At 52.4% G+C, this 17,414-nt stretch overlaps 1 protein-coding gene across 1 annotated transcript; it reads right to left on the bottom strand.

Moving 5' to 3' along the window:
* Window positions 1–4,856: 4,856 nt before the first annotated feature.
* Window positions 4,857–17,055, bottom strand: HPCAL4 (hippocalcin like 4). The gene is made up of 4 exons (XM_086716570.1): window positions 16,881–17,055; window positions 10,757–10,926; window positions 10,276–10,491; window positions 4,857–8,961 (listed from the first exon to the last, which is right to left on the bottom strand). Exons 1-4 carry the CDS (start codon window positions 17,038–17,040, stop codon window positions 8,764–8,766), a joined length of 744 nt encoding a protein of 247 aa, XP_086572696.1. The 5' UTR covers window positions 17,041–17,055; the 3' UTR covers window positions 4,857–8,763.
* Between the last annotated feature and the right edge of the window lie 359 nt (window positions 17,056–17,414).

Below are 17,414 nucleotides of genomic sequence, written 5' to 3' on the forward strand. Positions count from 1 at the left end.
TCTGGGACTCCCAGGGGGAGGGGCCCTAAAGCTGGGCTTGCGGGCTGCTGCGGATTCCGGATTTCGGGGATCGTGTTCTTCACTGGTGCTCAAGGGCACCCAGAAAGGAGAGGCCTCACAACTTTTTTCCCAGGATGGTGATCCCCAAAGAAGAAAATGAAAAGCTAGATCGATCCCCCCCTCCCCCCCCCCCCCGTCCACCCTGCCAAAAGCTAACCCGCCTCTTTCCCCTCTGGTGCCAGGGCCCTGGGGATCCGATTGGCGTCCCCTTCTCCCAGACCCTAGTCTATTCTGAGGAGGGAGAGGGGGTGGTGGTGGATGGACAGCTCCGTCCAGGAGCAGGACTCTGCTCCTAGCCGGGCACACAATAGAGGGCCCAGCTGGGCAGCTATTCTCAACCAAGGCGAAAGGGTCTTTAAAGTCCCTGGTAAGACCAGGTCCCCTCAGCCTGGCGGGGGACTCAGGCACGGGAGACACCGGGGGACTCTGAACCCAGGTTCTTGCTGGCCCCTTGAGGGCCAGCAGAGGGCGCGGGTTCACAGGTTCCACCTGCAGAGCTTGGGGTGGTTAGTCACAGGCTACGGAGTGACTGAAAGGAGGAAGAGTAGAAAAGGAGTTTGGGAACCAAAGACGATTGGACCACCACCCTGGAGTTCCAGGGCACTGTCTTCCCTTGGTGCAGAGCCTAGGGTGCAGCCACTTGTGCCACCTATCCCAAGGCACAGGTCAGGAAGCAGACAAGGGGCATCTCTGTGTGAGCCTAGAAGTCAGCACTGGTGTGTGGGAGCAGGAGGAGAACATACTGGCTTAGCCTGGAGGGTGTCTGGCTGGAAGGGGGCACAAAATAAAAGGATATTCCCAGGTCCTGGGGGGAACCGACCAAACCTTGTGTGGGAGGAAGGGGGAAATAATCAAAGCTTTTAGGATTGGGGTAAGTACTTTAGACTTGCCCTTCTCCAGACTTGATAGATTGTTTCCATGGATGGCCCCAAACTCCAGTCTGACTGCCCTTTGGCAGTGTGGCTTTGACACAGAGACCTAGATGAGCCTTAGCAAGCTGCAGCTGTGTGCCACACAAAGCTAAATGGGGTTAGAAACTCTAAGCAGAATGAGCCGATCAGCAGATAAAGATGGGGAAAGTGGGGCGCCTGGGTGGCGCAGTCGGTTAAGCGTCCGACTTCAGCCAGGTCACGATCTCGCGGTCCGTGAGTTCGAGCCCCGCGTCGGGCTCTGGGCTGATGGCTCAGAGCCTGGAGCCTGTTTCCGATTCTGTGTCTCCCTCTCTCTCTGCCCCTCCCCCGTTCATGCTCTGTCTCTCTCTGTCCCAAAAATAAATAAACGTTGAAAAAAAATTAAAAAAAAAAAAAAAAGATGGGGAAAGATGTGCAGAGGGCAGCAGGGACCCCATGAAAGAGAAACCATGCTACCCTGATAGGGAGCTGCCACCGGTCCAGATGGTTTCCCAAGCCCCAAATGAGGCCAGACGATACTGTCCATCTCTCAGTCTCCATGAGATGCTCCACACCCTGTCAACAAATGCCCCTCAAAAGTTGGCAGCTATTGATTTTGTCTGACTAGCAACCTTTCCCACCTTCTTCTTCTACAGTTGACACTTGTAAGACATGGGTACGAAGTACATGAGTTCACTTAAATGCAGATTTTTTTCAATAAATATAGAGAGAGTGCTGTAAATGTTTTCTTTATGATTTTTTAAAGCCATGTTTCTCTAGCTTACTCTACTATAAGAATACCGTGTGTAACGCATATAACATACGAAATATGTGTTATTTGACTGTTTATGTTATTGAGGTTTCCAGCCAACAGTAGGCTATTAGTAGTTAAGTTTTGGAGGAGTCAAAATTTATACGTGTATTGTCGAATGCTTGTTGGTAGAGGGTGGTCAGTGCCTTTAAGCCCCGCATTGTTCAAGGGTCAATTGTACTAATGGGCCCTACCTCCCTGCCTCCTCGGTCACAGGAGTAAGCATGTGAGCTAGACCTGACCAATTGGAAAACCCTATTTCCCTGGACACAGTGATTGAACAAAGAATGGGCATGCGACCACAGCTGCGCCACTCTCCTGCATTCTTATATAGGGTTGCTGGGAATTTGGCTTTTTCTTCTCTGGGATTATTAATTTGGGACAATGTGAGCTAGGAACCCATCTTTCCCCGTGGCAGGTTAAAGCACATGAGAGGAGCCCATCTGGAGTGGACAGTGAGGTCACAGAGACAGAAAGCAGAAGCAGAGAGGGAGAGAGGCTGCAACACGGAGCCTCTGGATCCATCAGTGCTGGAATTCCCAGTTACAGGAGCCAACAAGCCTCCCTTTACACCTGAGCTTGTTTGAATTGGCTTTTGTTCCCCCCAAACCAAAAGCCTCAACTAATCCAGTCCTCTTACTCATACTGACATGAGTAGGCCTCTAAGGATTCTGTCTGACTCCGGCTTCAGTTCCTTTAAGAACTTTCCCTAGATCCCTCTTTGGAAGGGTTGGAACTCAATCCTAGATCCTTCTTTCCACCCTTTTTGGCTTCTGGCCATTGTCTCTGTCTTCTTTTTCACACCCTGACCACTGGCTTCATGCAGGGATTCCCTGGCTCTCTGCATTCCTGCACTTTGGCCAGCACTTCCCCTCAGGGTCCAGCTCTTCTGCAGATGAATAAACTGGGAACACACCCCTTTGCACCTAAATCCAGGATCCCTGCACTTGAACTGCTCTCCTGAGCAGCCTTAACCCAGCATGCCTGGTCCTGTTGGCTGGTCTTTAGCAAGACCTGGGGCAAGAAGCCACCTATTCCATGAAGCCCCCCTTCACCCTTCTCCTGACCCCCCGACCCCCCCACACACAGAAAGCACAATAAACAGTAACCTTGACGTTAGAAGACCTGAGTTCACGTTGCAGCCTTACCATTCCCTGAACTTTCATTTCCTTGCCTTTAAAAAAAAAAACAAAACAAAAGGAAACTTAAACATGTGCTTGGCTCAGCTGACCCGGAATCAAACAGAAAGCTGTTTGGTAACTATGATGGACTGTGTCCACATGAAGGGTCAACTGTTTGAGGCTTCGGAGGGCTTCACTGAGAGAGACATCATTGAGACAGGGAATGGGTGGCCCAGGCAGAGGCAATGGCTTGTGTCCAACCACAGAAACATGAGAGAGGCCTTAAGGAAAATGGAGGACAATACGGGATGACTCAAATGCAGGGGGAAGGAGGGGGGTGGGGGAAAAACAGGCTTCAGAGGTCAGCAGGTAGCAGGCAGATCATGCCGGGCCTTGAGGGACTTTTAAGGAGCTTATCACACTGAGGAAAGAGGGGAGATTTTCAAGAATTGACATGGTCCAGACTTGCACTTTAGGGAAAACATTCTGGTTTCTTAGGGACAGCTGGATGGCACAGAGGGTAAGGCTGAAAGCAGGAGGTAGATCAACCTGGGTCAGAGGTGATGAAGGCCAGAGGGGGAAGTTCTTAAGAGATGGGAACCCAGGACTTGTGCACCCCAAGGTAGGCAGGGAATAAAACTCCCCATCCCCCCAGTGAGGCTTCAGCTGGGAATAGCAGCCCCAAGTTCTCAGGCTCCTGAGTCACCTTCTGGGTTCATGGCTGCCCTGAGGCCAGGTCAACCTCCTTCCTCTGTCCTAATTGCTTCCTGCCAAGGAAGCTGGCCCCCTCCAAGCGTCCTTGAGAAAATCCTTGTTAATGCAAAAATCCTTGTTAATGCAATTGAGCGTTTCAGGACAAAGCAGGCACCTCCAGCTGCCACTGCCCCCAACTACCTGCAACAACAAACAGTGCCTCTCTGGCCATTACAGGGCAGGGGAAGGAGGATGAGAGGGAGAATTCTAAGAAAAACACGTCAACACTAACTGCATCCCAGGGAGGTCTCAGGGCCTGGGCTGAGCTCCTGTGGATGGTGGAGCAGGTTACACACTACACAACATCCTTGACCAGCAGGGCAGGTGAGACTGAAATCCAGGATTTGTTCCACTTGCCAAGCTGTGTACCATGGCATGACAAGGCTGTATTTGTTCAGAAGAAGGGGTATACTTTTCTCATTAGGCCAAAGGTGCCATCCACTGGCCCAGCTGTATACTTAGGAGGCTGTTTACACTCAGAAGGGGTGGCTTTTCGTAATTTGCTCAAAAGGGCACCATATGGCCTAATTATAATCTTGGCTCTTGGCTTTTCTCTTCACTCCCCACTATCCACTCATTTGGGCTCTGTGCTGCTTTCCATTGGACAGAGGGAGAAACAAAGTCCATTGTTGGCTGCCATTAGCTCCCTTCTGGGGAAACTGCTCTGCTCACAGGCCCACATATCAGTACCTGGTCTGGCTATTGATGAATGGACCAAGGCCTCCCTCTGTAAGCCAAGCTGAGCCAATCAGACCCTTTTGCTTGAAAACTGGAACTAAGAGATGCAGAGTATTGTCAGCTATTGGTGAGTCTTGATACAGTGTTGGGGCTGCAGCCACTTTTGCAGGGAAACCAAGGAAATCTGAAGAGAAACCGAGGAAAAGAACACAGATACAAATATTGCCAAGAGGAAGAGAGCCTGTGAGGCCCAGAGAGGAGAAGGGAGAGACCTTGTGGCCAGTTTCAGTTCTTTTGAGGCCCAGGCATTCTTGATTTTTCATCTTCAGGGTCCCTTGTAATCTGCTCCTCCTTTCTTTGAACTGACTCCGGTGGGTCTCTGTTCCACATAACCAGAGTCGTTGCTAGAATAAGGACCTCAGCCCCAAGGGAGTCGTTGAGGCACCCCCAACGATGAGCTCCCCACCCCCCTCCCCGGGGCCTCTTCTCCCCTGTCCCTAACCCCAACCCTGTCTTAGCTTAGGGAAGAATAAGAGACCTCAGCATGGTCACACCTTTTATTCACTGTCAGTGAAAAAACACACCATACAGCACAGGGTTGAATAGTGAGGACAGTCACTGCGGGCACAGTACGGAGCAGCACATGTGGAGAGGACAGGGAGCCACACTAGAGAATGAGTTGGGATGCCCCCCTCTGCCACCCAGCTCCCCTATTTCCCCAGGCCTCCACATGCCCACAGCCTCCACAAAGCAGGAAGGGCCATACACCTTGGGAGGCCTGGTCCTGCCCCACCTTCTGGCAAAAGGTAAAAGAAAACCTTGAAAATTTCAGAAAGAAAATTCCATGTTTTTCTGAGACTTTTCAATTGCAGAATTTGACTTTTTTTTTTCCCAAAAATGATAAATAAAATACATAAGAAATATATTCTTGCTTCCACAGTGATCTCTAAAGTCAGAACAAGACCTCACCCAGGGTGGATCTTCAGGAAAATGTGTTGATTTTGTAAATTTTTGTGTAAAAACATTTACAGTGTCAGCTTACTACCCTGTGTAGAAACACCACATTATTCTCTCATTCTTTCTCTTTCCTTTCTCTTCCCTCCCCTCCTTCTCTCTCTCTCTCTCTCTCTCTCTCTCTCTCTCTCTCTCTCTCTCTCCAGCATGATGAAATTCTACCTCTAGAAATTGTCAGGAAAAGATTCAGTGCCTTAGCTTATGGGCTTCCTTTTTCTTAACTTTTGATTTGAAGGTAAGTTATATAATCCTGATTATAGCTCAAAGGACTGGAGTGGCCATGTGAAGTAGACCTTGCTGATGATTTTTAGAGATAAGAAATAAGGGGCTCATCAATCAGCCCCAAAGGATGAACAAGGAGAGAATGCAGTTAGAAGGTAGATTCTGAAACCTTGTAAATCAGACTTGCTGCAAAAAGAGACAAAACTTCAAAAGGAGAGTTTGAATATACTCTATGTATTGTTTTCACTGTCTATATATTTTTGTGTCTCTACAAGTCATACTTCAATCTCCACTAACCTTGAGCTTTATGGCAAGTCCCTCATACTGGCACAGGGATTGGAGGCCTGCCTCTCTTCTCAGGGCAGGGTCAGTGCTCTACCACAGGAACTCCTGAGCATGCAGCCTGTAGGACATCCAGGAGCATGTGGGAGCAAGACGTGGCCTGCCTGGGCTCCTCCTATCAGCAAGATGGTGTTCCCAGTTCCCAGCCTGGTTTTATGTGTTCACATCACTGGGCTGTCTGACAATGTCTGGCCAGACTGGCAAATATCACCCACAGGATACGTTGAGAAGCTTGGAGTGATCAAACATGCTCTCACGGGTAGGACTTACCCACCAACTGGAGAAAGACAAAAACAGTTCTCGTAGGGAGGAATAGGATAGTAAAGACAGTGCAAAGAAAGTGCAGGGTGCTTCCAGGGATCTGAGTCAGGGGCTTCCCAGGACAGCATTAACCTGTTAACAGAGCTGCCCAGAAGCAGACAACAAGATACTTAAAAATGTCAGGAGTTCAACCAAGCTCCTACTTATTTTTGGAAGACCACCACCTCAGAAACTTCTTAGCAGGAAGCATGTACAAGACCAAAACTAACTTAGCCTGCCCTACAGGCAACTTCATATGACTCAGATCCAGACAGAGGAGGAGGGAGAGACTCTGAGGGAAGAAACCCTCTTAGAGCCTTGGGTTCGAGCCTTAGCACTGTGACACTCCCTGACAGTGTGCTCTTGCACAAGAGATTCCCCCCCTTTCTGTGTCTCACTTGCCAAGTCTGGAGAAAGAGAATGAAAATCTCTATTTCCTAGGCTGGGGAATAGAAAGAGATGGAGTAGATGGCAAGCCTTTGAAAGTCACGAAGTTTTGCAATCATGAGTTAGGTTAGATTCAATATTTGGGGGATGGGAACCCCAGTTTGTAAAAAGCCTTCCACTGGAAGTCTCAGCTAAGCCAGGCTCTTGAATATCTATGCATCTTCAGTGCTGAGTGGTAGCACAAGATACACCTAACGACCAGCTCCTCAGAGCAATGGAACATTCCTTGAGGCATTATTGGATAAAAACTTGCTGGTTACTGCCTGAGGATGTGAATTCCCAGCCTTACCACATGGCTGGTCATAGGCAGAAGACAGAAAGAGTGTGGCAGCTAAGTGGCCTTGCTACCTCCAAGGGCAGCAAGAAGGAAGGTCCAATAGAGTTTGGGACCAAAGGTCAGCATCCTCAAGCAACCTGCAAAGAAGGGAGGACAGGTGAGCACTCAGAAGAGGCATGCCGCATCTCTTTCCTGGAGATACAATCCCGTACTCCTGACTCGGCAATCACTCCCTGCTCCTACCCTGGGCTGACAGCACCTGTATACGAGATTGTTGTCACCAACAGCTTAAGAGGAAATCTGTCACTGCATATCAAAGCTAATTTCTGATCACAAGTACAGTAGAAAATAAAGTGAAAGGCCTGAAGGAGCAAGATTAATTTTCTGGCAGTCAAAGCATGCAGCTGTATAGCTCACGGATCCAAAATCAGAAAGCAGACATTGGAAAGCAAAGCCAGTGCACCTGGAAGATGATGAATTACCTGGCAGACTGAGGATCTGGGGTTAGAAAAAGCCTTTCAAATGGAGCACATCCCCAGCACTTTTTAGGCATTTTGGTCCATAAGTGTAGTCTGGCAACCTGAACAGTGGCCAGGTGGTCCTCTTCTTCTAGGTCCTTCTGTTTCTGTGGCAGTGAAAGAAAAAGCCCCTCTTTGAAACTAGACCAAATCCGGAAAGGAACTACCAACATGTGGAAGATACACTAGTCTCACTGTCAGCAAACCTGTCTTTTCTGTTTCTGAAGTCGGCATCCAACCAGAGCAAGCGCATAATAGAGAGTTGCTCACTGAATTGAAAATGGTCATTAAAAAGGAAGCAGCAGAAGCTGCTGACAGTGACACTTCAGGACTTGATCTGCTAAGAAAAAGTGTTATTTGGTAAGTTTGCTGGTATTTTCCCTCTTTTTTCTCAGCTCTCCCTCCCCCCGCCTGCAAAATTAGCATTTTCTATATTCGTTTAATCATTTTACAAGAAACCAAGTAATATAAAGTATGTTTTAATATCCTAAACTAATAAAATGACTTTAGCTCTTTCAAAGGGTTCTAAAAAAATAAGTATTACATAAATATCAGTGTTTCTTAAAACTTCCATTCACATGGTTCCTAGACTTCCAAACACTTTTCGTTTCATCTCTCTGCAGCTCTGGGTGGAGCTGAGCTGAAAGATTTCATAGTTCCTTTCGAACTAACTAGCCTTTCCATGCCCTCTGCTCAGCTGTGTGTGACGTTTCCATCTGAGACTCTGACCACTGCCTCACCCTCCGTTATGAGCTTCCAGAGGGCATGGAATGTGTTCTGTAAAATACCATAACCTTAGCACCTAGAGGTGCCTGGCATTGAACAGGTGCTCAATAAACGTTAGGTGAAGAAAGGATTGAATGAACGCTCCAAAGGCTGGGGCTGGAGGGGCCAGGTAGAGTCAAGGGGGCAGGGCAGAGACCACCTTTAAGGAATTTACATCCTCAGCAAAGGACAGGTCCACTTTGGCCCTTTAATTGGGATCTGTGGGACCACATCCTATAAAGCATAATCCCAGGAAGAATAGACTTTCAAAGCAGACCCACAGCCCCCCGTCCTCAACCCTGTCTCTTGGGGCAAAAGCCAACTCTCTATGCCCATGTTCAGGGCCATGACTGGGGGGTGGGGCTAGACCACAGGATACCTGAGGATCTGTCTCTTTTCCAGGGTGAGGTGGTCCCTCAAGGATCTTGACTGAGGGGAGCAAGGGCTTGGGCAGAGGGGTGGGTGAGCCAGAGAGTGAGGCTAGAGTACCCCTCCCCCTGAGAGGTCATCGGGTTGGGAGGTGGCCACGCCCCTCCTGGCCAGGGGCCCTGCCCCTCACCACCCTCTACTTCTGCATGTCGCACTGAAGCAGTAGCACAATGGATGGGTCACTCTTGGCCGCCTCCTTGAACTCCTCCAGTGTAATCTGGTCGTCCTTATCCTGGTCCATCTTCTTGAAGATCTTGTCCACACGCTGCTGGGGCGTGAGCCCATCCTGGTTCATACGCATCATGATCACAGTGCCCACCATCTTGTAGATAGCCTGGCAGGGGTGGAGGGGAAAGAGGGGAACTGTGAACACCCACAGTGAACAGAGACAATGGCGGTGGGGGTGGGGTGGGGCGGTGAATGAATAGGGGTGGGCAGAGAGAACACTGGGAGATGGCAAGGATACTGGAAGGTGATGTATGGTCACTAAGACTGAATATTTAATGGTTATCTCATAACCAAAGATGTCTAAAACCCAAGTCTTCTCCTCCAACTTGCTCTCCCCTCAGCATTCCCTTTCTCATTAAAGAGCAAATTCATTCTTTTAGTTGTTCAGACCAAAAACCTTGACGTTCTTGACTCTCCCTCAAGTCCAATCCTTCAGCAAAACTCGTCAGCCCAGATTTTGCATTAGGTCCCATATCCAACCACTTGCACTGCTCCTGACTGGCCTGCAGTGGAAACCTCCTAACTGGTCTCCCTGCTTCTGCTGCCTTCCCATGCCCTTCGTCTATTCTCCACACGGAGAACAGAGAGCTCTAAATGGTTTCCCTCTTGCTCAGAATAAAGTTAAGTCTCTACCCCAGACTGTGAGACCGGGATCCTGGCTGCCTACCTGACCACTTCCACTCTCCCCTCTCTCACTTCTCTTGTACCACCCTGCTCTCCTGGCTACTCCTTGAACGCTGCAAACACAGTCTCACCTCAGAGTCTTTGCATTTACTGTTCCCTCTGCACAGAATACTCTCCCCCACCCCCAGATTAATCTACATGATTAACTCCCTCACCTTATTCAGGTTGCTTCTCACATTTCACCCTATATACACCTCCTCCATCGCGTTAGCTCCCCTTACTTTGTTTATCTTATGTCCTAACATTTACTGCTTCACATGCACAGGGTTTTTTTCTTGTTGTTTCAAAATATTCTCACTGTAGAAGGAATGTCCCCTCCCCCCCCAAAAGCAGTAACTTTGAACAGTGCCTGGCACATGGTAGCACTCAATACATACTTGTTGAAAAAATAATGAGTTAGAAACATAGGCTCTGAAGTCAGATTTCTTAGATTTGAATCATGAACCACTATTTGCTATGTTTCCACATCTGTAAAATGGGGTTTCTGCCAGTACCTACTCCATAGGGTTATTGGGTAAAGCACTTAGCATAAGGCCAGTCCTTACACTGCACGCCCAACCAATGCTAGTTAGCCACTGGGTCCTGGGAGGCGGGATGCGGGGGCAGGTGGGGTGCAGCGGGGATGTTCCTGAGGCCCGACAGTAAGGTGACTGGAGATGGCTGGAGAGGACGTGCCCCGAAGCCAGGAGCGCGTCACCCCAGCACACCCTGGCCTCCCGGATCTGCCCCAGCGCACCTCGATGATCTCCAGCATCTCCAGGCGCGTGATGCGCCCGTCGCCGTCCAGGTCGTACATCTCAAAGGCCCAGTTCAGTTTCTGCTCAAAGCTGCCGCGGGAGGTGACGGAAAGGGCACAGATGAACTCCCGGAAATCGATGGTGCCGTCGCCGTTCTTGTCAAAGGTGCGGAATGCGTGCTGCGCAAACTTGGAGGCGTCGCCGTAGGGAAAGAACTGAGGCGCGGACGCGGGTAGTGATGAAGCCGCAGTCTAGATGTCTCTGCCCTCCCGCGGCTGTCCGGCCCGCCCCCTGGGGTTGCCTAGCCCCGCCCCGGCCATCCGGCCCGCCCCCTGGGGTTGATTGGCCCCGCCCCTGGCCGTCAGCCCGCCTCCTAGGGTTGCCTAGCCCTGCCCCCGGCCATCCGGCCCGCCCCCTGGGGTTGATTGGCCCCGCCCCTGGCCACCAGCCCACCTCCTGGGATGGCCTGGCCCCGCCCACCTTGATGTAGAGCTGCTGGAATTCCTCCAGGTTGAGGATGCCGCTGGGGCAGTCCTTCAGGAAGCCTTTGTACCACTGCTTCAGCTCCTGCTCGCTGAATTCGGTGTTCTGAACCAGGTCCTCCAGCACCTCTGGGGCCAGTTTGCTGTTGGTCTTCCCCATGGCAGGGCCTAGAGGACAGGGGCTCCCTCAGTTTGGTTCAGGGCAAGGCCGCCTCACCAGCGGTCCCCAGGTCCCCATAGGACAGGTTCTCTTTCTCCACAACAACCCCTCCCATAACAAGTCCCACATTCTCACAGCCAGGATTCCTCCTTCCACAGCAGGATGGGTCTCCTGCTCTTACCTCCACCCTCCACAGCCTCCCCCACTTCCTACAGCTAGGCTCTATCCTTCACACACTTTCCCACAGGACGCCCTGCCTCCCCCACCCCCTTCCCCTCATCATTCATTTCTCTCCCATAGCGGCCCCTCCCCCCTCCTGGCAGCAGGTTTTCCCTCCTGGCACCCAGGATCACCACCCCCAGGTCTCGGCTCCTGGCCTTCTGGCTGACTGGCGCTGATGCCACAGCCTGCATCCTCCCCTCTCCCGTTTACACCTGGCATAGCCCCCCCACACCCCTAGAGTCTTAATCCCTTCTCCTTGCTATTTAGAGCTTTCCACGCTTGGCCCCTACCCGCCTCTGCAGGCTTTTTTCTGCTCAAGGACCTGAGGAAGGTTCCTCATATGTCCCACCCCCGGCACCATCTCCCAAGTTCTTCCTCAAGGCTTTCTGGGCCACCCCAGCAGGAAGCTTGTCCCTCCCCTCCTCTGTACAAATAGAAGTCCTAGCTGATAGCATTGATGACCCTGACTAATCCTGTTTTTCATTAGTCACTCATTCCCTGAGCATTTATTGAGGCTGGCTGTGTTAGGTCCCATGCCAGTGATGGGGATAAAGTAGATACGGGCCAACCCTCAATAGCTCATAATTGGGCCAAAGAGGTAGCTGGCTGATTGTCAAGGGCCTTCAATCCATGCCAAGGAGTTTGGCCTTTACCCACAGGGATTTTAAAGCAAGGGCTGAGAAGATAGCATTCAGTCCATCAACACAGAATGCTTACAAATGGTAGGTCCTGAACTAGGCGCTGGGATGAGAAAGTAGGAATGTGTTTTAGAATTTTTCCTTTGGCTACAGCGTGCAAGATGACCTGGGTGGGGGAAGGTACAGAGAAGAGAGGGGCCTGCTGCATGGTTCAGGTGAGAGATGGTGACACTGAGCAGAGGCCGTGGAGTGACATGGATGGACCGAGCCATGTTAGGAGGAGGCACTGGCAGGACTCGGGTGACTGAATGTGGGGATGAGAGCAACACAGAAGTTGAGGCAGAGGCTCAGATTTGGGGCTGAATGAGTGGAGGTGGTGTTGCTGAGAAGCGGGTTTGGGGAGGATGAAGAGTCATTCCCCCACTGGAACAGGAGCCCCTCATGTAGCCTGTGACAGAGAAGTTTCTGCAGAGGGAGGTACAGGCCCTCCCCAGGATGTATCAGGAGTGAGGCCTTGCCAGGCCCTGAAGGCCAGGTAGACATTCTTGGCTGACCTCCATGGGAGGAATATCCCTCCAGGAACTGTTTCCAGGACCTGGCCCTGGAGGTGAGTTTGACCTGCCCGGAGTCTCTTTGGGTGGGCACCAGACTCCGACCCCAGGGTAGCCTGTCATGAAGATACTCTGGAAGAGGAAGTTGTCAGGCTAGCAGAAGAAATTCCTCTTCCATAGCCCACTGCATGCCAGTGTGGCTTCTAATCCTTACTGCTAGGGGTGCCCTGAACAACCAGATCTGAGATTGGTCTGTTCCATGTCCCCTCCCTTGCTATGTGGCTTCAAGTTAGTTACAAGATATCTCTGGGCCGCACATGCCTCCAGTGTGCCATGAGGAAGATCAAGCAGGAGTGGGGGTAGCGACATCCTCCCCCGCCTACCACTCCCAGAGGATGAGGAATCCTCTATGCTCCCAGGAGAAGCCAAGGAGGGGGAGGCATGCCATCCTCCGGAACCCTGAACGTGGGGTCCAAAACAGCTGCACTGGGCACAAGGATGCCTCTGGAACACCTATGGGCAGAAGAAGGAGGCAACATCCCCTGCTGACCCCTCCCCAAGTCCAAAGCACACTGCAGGCTCAGGGTGTAGCCAAGCGAGCTAGAGAACCCAGAGGGAGAGGTGTCCAATAGGGGAGGTGGAGCCTTTCCCGCGTTCTTCTGGGGGATGTGCCTGAGCGTCTGTGTGAGGGGCTGGGTGTGGGCGGGAGCATGTCAGTGAATGAGACCGCAAATCTGTCAGAGCACACGTCTGCGTGTGTGCGTCATGATGTCTGTGTGGCTCTGGCTTTCCATCCCTTGACTCCTTCCTGCCTTGTGCTCCCTCCCCACAATTCTCTATCTCTTGGGGTCACACCTGTTCCCAGCCCCAATTTGGTCCCAGGCCCACTGAGGATTATGCCTCTTCCTTCATTTCTCTTCATTTCCTCTATTGTTCTTGGATTGCTAGTCAAAGCTGGCAGTCCCTTTAAGATATCGCCTTATTTGGGGGCGCCTGGGTGGTGTAGTCAGTTAAGCATCAGACTCTTGATCTCGGCTCAGGTCATGATCTCACAGTTTGTGAGTTCAAGCCCCACTTCGGGCTCTGTGCTGAGGGTGCAAAGCCTGCTTGGGATTCTGTCTCTCCTTCTCTCTGCCCCTCCTCTGCTTGTACTAGCTCTCTCTCTCTCTCTCTCTCTCTCTCTCTCTCTCTGTATCTCTCTCTCAAAATAAATAAATAAACCTGAAAAAAAAAAGATATCCCCTTATTTTAGTGAAAACTGGAACCCAGAGAAAGGAGACAACTGGCTCAGAGTTACACAGCAGGTCAGTGGAAGGGTCCAGATGAACACCCAGGCTGAATCCATGCCACCTGCCTGGACTACTCTCTCCAATTTATGACTACTCTTGTCCAGTACAGACCTGCCCCACTCCTGCCTGCCTTCTGGGAAAACTTCAGCTCTGATCTCCCTCTTGGCCTCAGTGGGTCCATCTTACTGTGCTCCAGCCCACTGTATCTGACATCCAGGAAATATCCACCCCTTGGGGTAGCCCAACAGCTCCTCTGACTCCCCTCATCTACAACCAGACACCCTCAACCTGTGGCCATCTTCTCTCTCCATCGGCCCTTCCTTCCTTTCCTCCTCCATCCCAGAGTGGAAGTGCAATCTTAATTACCTTTACTTTCCCCTCTTCCTTTTCCCTAGGTCCAACTTGCAACCAAGCCCTGCTGTTCTTTCTTTTGATGCTCTCCTGGAAACTTCACCATGTCCTCTCCCCCACCCCCCCCCCCCGCCCCCCATCATCAAGGCCAGGGGCACAGCTAAAGGGGCTGAGATCCAGCTGAAGCACTGCATGCGAAGCCATGCCCATGGGCTCAGCTGCCTCAGAGGAAGTGTCTTTCTTCTGATTTCTCCGTTCTGAGGCAGCTTCATCTCTGGCTTTGCCCATAAGTATACGATACAGGCTAGAGGTGGATATGCCCATGGGCCCCCTTGTACTCTAGAATCTTCTAGAATCTGGCATCAAGGTGCCCACCTGTCTAGCCTTACTTCCCACTGCTCCCCTCATAACTACATGCTTTTCAGTTAGTTTTCACACAGCCGGGACCTATTTCCCTATTGCATAGTGGCTTTCCCCTCCCCTAATATCCTTTCTTCCCCTCTGGGCTGACGCAGCTATCCTCAGCACTCAGGCCTGGCTGAAGCCTACTTCCCAGCCTGGACAGTGGACAGTCAGCAGCATGCACCCAGCCTTTGAGGGCTGTGGAACTGAGCCCCACAAGTGTGTGGACTCCAGAACTCTCTGACCCTCACCTTGTGCTCTAGAATTCCAGAATGGAACCTGATTTGGAAGAGATCTTCGTATTAAGCCCTGGCCCAAGCCAAAAAATATTCTTAAGTTTTTTACTCAATGGCAAAGAGTTTATCCCCCTCCGCCATATAACCAAGTCCACTTTGGGGCAGATCGGAGAGTGAGAAAAGCACTTTTCCCATCATTCCAAGTTCTGCCCTCTGGTAGCTGCCTCACACCAGTCCCGCTCTGCCCTCTGTGGCTGTGCAGAACCGCCGGCAGAGACCCAAAGGCCATGTCTGGCACAGAGTAGTTCAATGAATGTCCCTTGGTGGATTACACAAGAGGGGCAGAAACCTCGTCTTCCTCCTTGGAATGGCGTCAGTCTCTTTTGTTTATCTGTGTTCTCCTGCCATGGCACCCACTTCAGAGACAGTGGAACCCAGACCCGGGGAAAGGAAGGGTTCACTGAAGGCCAACTACAGCCCACCAGTAGCAAGGCAAAGGCCCTGGGAGCATGTTCTGTTGGGACTGTGGCCCCGCTGAACATCTGCAGGCTCCCCTGCCTACCTCTTGAGGGTTGCCCTCCAGCTGTGAAGGAGCTGGCACTGCCCCGTACACAAAGCTGCTGCCCCTCTGTGCTCACAGGCTTCTTCCAGAGGGCAGAGCTCCAAGTTGTGGGCTTCAAATGGGGAAGTGGCAGTGAGGGTAGGAGGGATTGAGGGAGGCAATAATCCCACACCCTCACCCAGCTTCAAAGGAGCTGGTGCTGAGACGGTTGCCATGGTGACAACAGCTCCCTGGTCAGGAGATTTTTCTCCTTCCTCTCCTCCCTTTGCTCCTCTCCAAGCAGCTGCCATAGCGGCACGTCTTCTCCCTCTCCTCCTTAACGAGGGGCAGGGCATAACAAACAAAACGTGGGCCCTAGTGACCACCTCCACTTTGGAACTGTCCATGCCACGTGGGCTGGTGGTCTGGGAGGGGACTCCGGACAGCTGAGACCAGGCCTTGGCTTGGAGAGTGTGTGGGAGGGGGAGGCCTGGGTAAGAAGCAATGCCCCCTTGGTGAGGACTAACGCCCCCCCAGGCCTCCTCTCTGAAATGCCTAATGGCTCAGGGCAAGAGTGAAATGGTCCCATCTGCCCATAATTAGCCACAGAACCAGAACGTGTCAGGGTTGGAAGGCCGTTCAAGACCATCTCATCAAGTCCACCCTCTGTCCGGCCCCCTTCCCCATTTCAAGAAGGGTCAGAAAGGGAAGTAACTTGGTCAAAGGCAAACAGCAGGTGGGGCAAAGGGAAGATTTAACCCAGCTCTTCTGCCCTCCAGATTCAGGCCACCTTAGGGAAAGGAGTGACACAGTCCACATGGAGCTTTGGCAGATCCTTGTGGGGCAGCAGGAAGATAGGAGAGAGAGAGCGACTGAGTGCAAGAAGGCCAGAAAGGATTCAAATTAGAGATGTTTGAGAGGCAGGACTCAGCACCTGTGAAGGGTGAGGGGAAAGGAGAAGGCTGGGACCTTGACAGCAGTGACAGTCAGGTATGGGTAGCCTGCTGGGGGTGGTGCCCCTGGCTCATCCTCCAGCCAGGATGAAAGAGGCCAAACACGGGACCACTGCCTAGCCCTGGGACCATGGGAGGTGGCAGTGCTGTTGAGGAAGTGTGAGGAGAAGAACTGGGGGGGGGGGGGGGGGGGAGGTGTTCTTCCCTCCCCCAGGTATGCTGTGAGCTCTATCACCTTGAGGGGTGGGAGATGGGGACAGTCTGAGGGGACAACGTGAGGTGGGAGTAGGCTCTCCATGGAGGTGGGGGCTGTCTTTGGGGACAGGGACCTTGTGATGTGAAGTGCAGAGCTAGCTGCTGGTGGGGCCGGGTGGCATGGGTAGGGGCTATCTGTGGAGGTGGGAGGTTGCCATGGTGCTGGGCAACTAACTACCCATAGGCAAAGGGGAAGGGTGATTACTGCCTCCTCGAGCACCAGCAACACCACACCCCCAGCGTGGGTGGGTGTGGGTGTGGGTGTGCGGTGTGTGTGTTGGGGGCCAGAGCAGTGGGTGTTCTTACCTGAGCTGGGAGTAAGAAGGCGGCTCTGCCTCCTTCCCTGAGACCTACGGGGCCTGAATTAGGGTGGGAGTCCCTGCCCGGGGGCAGCCCTCCAGATGCTGCCGCCTATGGAGGAACCAGGGGTCAAGGAGATGAATGAGGGGAACAGGAGAGGAGAATGGGAATGGAGAGTGGAGGGGGAGGGGACAAGGGCCTCTGCCCGGCCCCGCCCGCGTTACCTGAGGCCGCTCGCCGGGTCGCTGGATGGCTCTGAGCCTCGGCGGGCCGCGGGGACCGAGACTGGCTGGCGGGCTGGAGGCCAGGCTCTCCGAGGTCCGCACCGGAGCCGCCTCCCAGCTCTTGTATCACTATGTCTCTCGGAGGCAACACGATTTGCATAAGCCCCGCCTCATCCCGGGCAGATCGGGCGTTGATTGGCTCCGCTGGGGCGGAGTGGCAGGCGGGGTTTCAGGTGGGGACTGGATGGCCAGTGAGGCCCGGCTGCCGGAGCGCGCCCCGCCCGCCCGCGCTGACCTTCTCGTAGTCGCGAGGAAGGGGGAAGGGCTGTGCCCCCGACTGTACCCCGCCCTAGGGTTCAGACTCCGGGCCTCAGTCTGCGGCCAAAGGTGATGATTGAAGTGGATTCGCGCAAACAACCGCACGGTTGCTGTGGAAACGGGAGAGCCACAGCAGAGTCTCTAAGCCTTCCCTTCCAGGGCCCCAGCCGGGGGTGGGGATGGAAGAGGGGATGAGTCACAAGATGCGACCCCCTC

The sequence above is a fragment of the Puma concolor genome, chromosome C1 (assembly GCF_028749965.1).
Source record: "Puma concolor isolate L17-30 chromosome C1, mPumCon1.1.hap2, whole genome shotgun sequence".
In the NCBI taxonomy this organism is placed as follows: Eukaryota; Metazoa; Chordata; class Mammalia; order Carnivora; family Felidae; genus Puma; species Puma concolor.

Excerpts from the sequence above, each read along its gene's own strand:
- HPCAL4 (XM_086716570.1), bottom strand. The coding sequence starts at position 17,040 with ATGCAAATCGTGTTGCCTCCGAGAGACATAGTGATACAAGAGCTGGGA. Across the intron at positions 10,927-16,880 it reads GACCCGGCGAGCGGCCTCAG|GCCCTGCCATGGGGAAGACC; the intron begins GTAACGCGGGCG and ends CCTGTCCTCTAG. Across the intron at positions 10,492-10,756 it reads TCCAGCAGCTCTACATCAAG|TTCTTTCCCTACGGCGACGC; the intron begins GTGGGCGGGGCC and ends TCCGCGCCTCAG.